The sequence below is a fragment of the Manis pentadactyla genome, chromosome 4 (assembly GCF_030020395.1).
Source record: "Manis pentadactyla isolate mManPen7 chromosome 4, mManPen7.hap1, whole genome shotgun sequence".
In the NCBI taxonomy this organism is placed as follows: domain Eukaryota; kingdom Metazoa; phylum Chordata; class Mammalia; order Pholidota; family Manidae; genus Manis; species Manis pentadactyla.
The window spans coordinates 86,968,081-86,974,080 of record NC_080022.1 but is presented as its reverse complement, the minus strand read 5'-3'; the positions used below and the strand labels follow the sequence as shown (position 1 = coordinate 86,974,080).

General features: G+C 32.9%; 1 protein-coding gene across 5 annotated transcripts in view; it reads right to left on the bottom strand.

Annotated features, from left to right (window-relative positions):
* Positions 1-498: 498 nt before the first annotated feature.
* CDC14A (cell division cycle 14A) overlaps positions 499-6,000 on the bottom strand; it is a 181,655-nt gene continuing 176,153 nt past the window's right edge. For all 5 annotated transcript variants that reach the window (XM_057500470.1, XM_036883870.2, XM_036883871.2 and 2 more), the window contains one exon: positions 499-2,471. In XM_057500470.1, the coding sequence (XP_057356453.1) occupies positions 2,442-2,471 (30 nt within the window). In that variant the 3' untranslated portion in view covers positions 499-2,441. The remainder of the gene's footprint in view (positions 2,472-6,000) is intronic.

The following is a 6,000-nucleotide window of genomic DNA, read 5'->3' as shown; positions in this document are numbered from 1 at the left end:
AAATGACCAAGCAGGACCTAAAACACTGTGGTCACATGTTTTAGGTGTTCCTTTCAGTTACACAAAATGACTAAGTCCTAGAGATCACTGTATAGAATAGAGCTTATAGTTAATAATCATGTTTATTCTTAAATTTTTGAATAAATCCCAGTAAAGAGGCTGGAGCTGACTGAAGGTGTGCTTTTAGTGTAAATTTGCCCAATTTAACAGAAAGGAAAATTTCATATAGAGAAAGACAGCAAGAGTCTGACATTATCTAACAACTGTGAAATTCAAAGTGTAAGATTTCTTTGTGCTCATTAGCATGCATTTCAGGAAATGGCCACAACCTGAAAAGTTAAATAAAAGATAAACTAGACATCTGGAATGGAAAGCTTGAGAAGCACAAAAGGCACTAATCAGAATGGATCACATATAAAATTAGAAAGAGACTTCAGTACACTGATAACTCAAAATTCAAATTATAAAAGCCAGGGAAAATGTAAATTGTATAAAATTTTATTATTTATTAGCAGTGTATTCTTCTACACTTTAAAATAGAACAAAATATCTTTTGGAAGGTAAACTATTCATAACAAAATACATGTCAAACAATTTTTATTACTGGAGTAGAATTACTTCGCTATATAATTTCTATCTTATATACATATACTTCTTGGTTTGTCTATGTATGCACATGTGTATAAATAATTTTAAGACATACACATGTAGATACATATGACTAATATATACACACACACAATTATGGAAAATTTATAGTCAATTTTACGATCATTTTAATAGCTGCACACAAATTAGTGTTCACAGAACTAAAACTATCCATATGGTTCCCTTTCCCCCACTTCTCAAATATCATCTGAATTACTTTTTACTGATAATTTTTAAAAAATACTATCATCTTCCTATACAACCTTTTTTTTTACAATAACTCATAATAAAATATTTCACTATCTCAGCTTTAGAAAAGGTATACAATTTAATTCCACTTATTTTCATTTTTGATTCCCAAAACATACAATTCATTTTTTTATCAGTTTAGTGCAATTATTTGGTACTGCAGTTATGGAAGATTAAGTTAACAAACCTGAGTCAAACATTCATTCAAATGCCTTTGTGAAAATGTAAAACACGAACAAGATGTTTTGCGGAAGCATTTTTAAGAGTTTCAAGGTACCCCCTCCTAATAAATACATTATAAATAACCCAGTGGTTGAAAGTAAAGCACTTCATGTGAATCCATTTTAACTGTCTCTGAGTAGTCCATTCTTGAGCAGCATGAAAAACAATCAGAATCAAGGCTCCCCAGCTGCCCACAGAAATGAAGTCGTCAGGCTTCTGGAGGCCTAAACATAAAAATACACTTACATGAAAGGGCTGTGAGTACCTTTAAGAGTCCCTTCATTTCCTTGTTAGGTTTCTGATATGCTCGCTTGTGTGTTAGGAGCTTGTAATCTGTTCTAAGCATATCTCCTTTAACACAGAGAACTATTTAGCAACATTTTTCTGTTTTTTCTCTTCATTGACTTAAAGCTGGTGCCAGACCATGTGTGATTACAAACAACAACCGCCTCGGACCAAAAGCAGAATATTCTAATTGGGTTAGGAACTCTTTTGAAAGGAGGAAAGAAATAAAAGCATTTGGAATGTTGAGGCATTTTCACAGTGAAAAACCACACTTTCAAGAGAATGACACAGTGAATTCTGATCTTCAACTGGATGTGAAATTTTATTAAAGCCCCCTAGGACACAAAACTAAATGGCTCAGCAATAAAAACAAAGGGAAAGGAAATGCTCTAAATAAATTATATCAGACAATTACACTCTTGCTAGAGATAAACTTGTTACATTAGACTGACTTCCCAAGAGAATGAAATGATCTATCATGTTGATAGTGGGAACATAAAAATCACTTTCTAAAAACTTTCTCCCTTTTTTTCTTAAGAAAGAGGAATTATTTATTCATTGTAGATAAAACAATACTAAGAAAATTCAAAATACAAATTTTTGGTAGCAAACAGCAAGAAATTCTAAGCCAAAATATAGCCTAGTTTTTACATGATTTTATGTATTTATAAATTTATCAAAATAGTCTTTTAAAGTTCACTATATATACATAAAGTAACACTGTACATGTAAATGTAATAACAAATGTATTACTGAAATACATTAAAAATAACCTTTCAAAATACCAAGTTCAACATTAAAACTATCTTAAAAAGTGTTGACATCTCCATGAACATGGTTTCAGTGCATTTATAGTAGTCATTAACCAGAGATTTCTGGTTTCCAGTCTCTTGAAGGTCTTATTTTAGTGCTCTCTTTAGTGTAAGGTAGGAAGGCAGAGCTTTTCTTCCAACAAGCAGTTGCTTTCTCTATATTGCTCGTCCAGGTGAAGAAATTGTGTCTAAGAGTGGAACAGCATTCACCGGAGTGGCAGGGCCTTAGTAAGGAACATATTCAGACTGAAGGGACTGTGCAGGGGAGAGACATAAACTGACATTAAATTCCATCACATACAAAACTTCTCATATATCATGCAGCTCCTTCCTTCAACACAAGGCACTTCGGGTCTGTTATGTAAAGGATAAATGAAATAAACTAAGAAAAAAATGAGGAGAACAAATTATTTTCTAAGAATGAGATATTCAATTATATAAAGTGATTGTTAGAAAACTTCCTATTTTCAAAGGCTTACTAATAGTGATTTAAAAATTAAGTATTATTTGAAAATTGGTATGTAATATGAAACTCGCTTCTAAGCCTTTGTGTAACGATACTGCATTTTATTTAATATTAAATGACATTTTTAACTAAACTGAAGATTATTAAAATATCATTTAAGAATGTATATATTCAATATCTATCAAATGAATGTTAATACTTCTAATGCAGTCATTTAAATAAATTCCTTAAGAATGTTTGAATTCAATGAATATCATTATAAATCCTTTTTATTTAGGGGGACACAAAGAACATTAGCTTTGAAATCTGATCCTAAGACCTAAAAGCATTTGTGTAGAACATAATAACAGTGTTTACTTTCAAGTAAAGTAAACAAGTCAAGTTCTTCCTACATCATATTAGATGGCATAAAAAAGGAGCATGATTGTATATGTAATCAGAATGCATTGATAATAGACATAAACCCAGGAAAAGATAAAGGGAAGTAGAGAAAAATTCCCAGTTATTTTTTAGAAGCAAATGGCAGTTAGAAGGAACATAAGTCACTCTAACAATTTTTTTGCACGATTCTTCTAATCAAATAACCTTAGAACAACAAAGTTTACTTGATTTGCTACCAAATTCCCTTTTCTCCTCCCCCAATTATTATTTTTGAAATTGATTGCAGCATTTTATTAATAGGTCTTATAAATTAGACAGGTCATCTTGTTGATGGTATAGGTATCAGTAAAAAAAGAAGCCATCCATTTTGCAAATAATTTATTCAAACTATCAAACTGTCTTTGTTCAGCTTAAAATCCCAGTGAACTTTATACCTTCACTTTTTACTAAGCAAGTATCTATCAATAACATGAGTCAAAAATTATGGTCCCTGACAAACGGCAAAAGCCCACACTGTCATAAAGCCATCACATGGAAAGACAGAAGTGTCAACATCAAATAAAGAGCAACATTGTGCACAAGCAAATGATTAGGCAAAGCATGGTAAGGGGAAGGTTTGGGGGGTTCTCAAGCTGCAAGTTTCAAGGAAGAGGTTAATGCCAAGAGTTGCTAAAAAAAAAAATGGAAAAGGCTTGGCAAGTTGACTGTCTCAATGCAGGAGGTGGTTGATGCCACGGCTTCACAACAGGAGAGATATCAACAATTAGGGCAACATAATGTAAATATACCTGAACTCACAGGGAGAATCAAAGAGGGAAGACTGTGAGAAAACCAGTGAAACTGGGCCAATGCCTTGAAGCTCCTACACAGTTAACAAGTAGGACATCAGTTGCCTCCTAGCACTTAGAGCTTAAAACGAACTATCATTTTCCTCGCTGCTTTCTCCCAGTTTCTTCTGAAGTCTGGCAAGCAGGCAGAGAGGGCAGAGCCAGGTGGTCTCCCCAACTGCAAGGATGCCACACATGCAGGCCGTGCATGCAGTGATTTCTTGGGAATTTGAACTTCTGCTTTTGTTTTAATTAGAACAGTTATTCATGTTATCACGAACACATAGTACAAAGCTGATCCTCAGACACTTGTAAATTTAGAACAAAGTTGCTTCTGCAAGCACCTCTCGAGTTCCATCAGTTCTCAATAAAGAGATACAACAAATGAACAGATAGTAGTCAAGTGAACTTTGTTGAACTTTGTTTAACTTCCAGGATAAAGTATTTTATATATGCATTATTAGTATATAGGGGGTAAATATGTGTGTGTACATATATTTATTTATTTAATGGAAATCATGAACCCACTGAACTGAAAAACAGAAATAATCTAGAATAACTTTAAAGATGTTTATCTTTGATATGAAGTACATATTCATTAGCCTTCTGGCAGAAGCCTTTCCTTATACACAGCTGAGGTCACAAACTCTGGCTGCTGTTTAATCCAGCCTGCAGATAGAGTTTACCACAATCCCTACTATTTCCTTTGTCACCCACTCAATTTGCTCATTATGTTGCCTAAATGGCTCTGCAGACCTCTGTAAACAAATGAAGACCAGATCTGGCTGGGAATAGACCTTCTGTCGTGCTAGTTAATTCATTCAACAAATAATTATTGTTATATATATATAAAACATCAAAATATTTGGCACTGGGGGATAAAAATATGATACCAAAGTTCTTGAAACAGAACATATCCCATGTTTTCTTTCTTTCTTTTTAATTTTATTTTGGTATCATTAATCTACAATTACATGAGCAACATTATGTTTACTAGACTTCCCCCATCATCAAGTTCCCATGCTTTCTTCATATGGTGTAAAGAAAGTTAAAGGAAATAAGAAATCAATAAAAAGGATCTAGCAAATTATTCTGACATCAGTATTTTCTAACAAGCTAACTTCTTTTCATTTTCCATCTAAAACAAAAATCTTAATTGGAAGTGGACTTAGGGAAGAGACAGAATTGTTAAAATCTACACCATCTATTCACTTTTCAAGATCATAATTAATATTTCCAGGCCTTTTCACTGGGGAAGCAATAGTGTGGGCTGACTTCACATGCTTACATGATGGGATTGTACTGAGGGTCTCTGGCTCTCATTTGTATTCCAAATGTATTTCTATCCTAAAGTTACTAACATACCGGGAAACACAATAGCCAGTTATGAGTATTTTTAATTTTTATAGTAAAAATGCAAATACATTTTATACTCCATAAATAATATCATTATTGCTATTGATTTTATTATTCAAAAAATAGACTAATTGAGGTAAAACTATCTGGAAATTCTTAATAAGTGAAATATATTACTGAACAGGTCGATTTTTCTGTGATAGTCCTTTGAATACACCAGGCGTAGTTCCACACATTCTACATGTATTAATTCATTAGGTGCTCCAGACAACTCATTTTACAGATGGGGAAACTGAGGCAAAAGCAGTGAAGTTACTTGCCCAAGATCATGCAACTAGGACGTGGTATAGCTACAGTTTGAACTCTGGTCATCTGGCTGAAAGCCCACACTCTTCAAGCATTTGTCCTGTGATCACTACACAGTCAACTGAACATTCTCGATCACCCTGACACAGACAAATAATAATCTGAGACAGGATGTGATCCTGAGTGAGCAGAGAAATATTAAGTTACAAAAAAAAGAATGTAATATTTATTACTGTAAAGGAGATATATACATTTAAAAATGATTTTCAATTGGACTGAAACCAAAAGAATTTTCAGGAATATTCTAAAAAGAAATTTTTTTGTAAGAATACCCATGCTTAAGTACTCTAATTAAAGTTTAATTCTGCTTGGCCTATTTTTTTTATCATTACCATAAGAATTAATACCTAATGCATCTGAAACACACACACACAAAAATGATAAAACA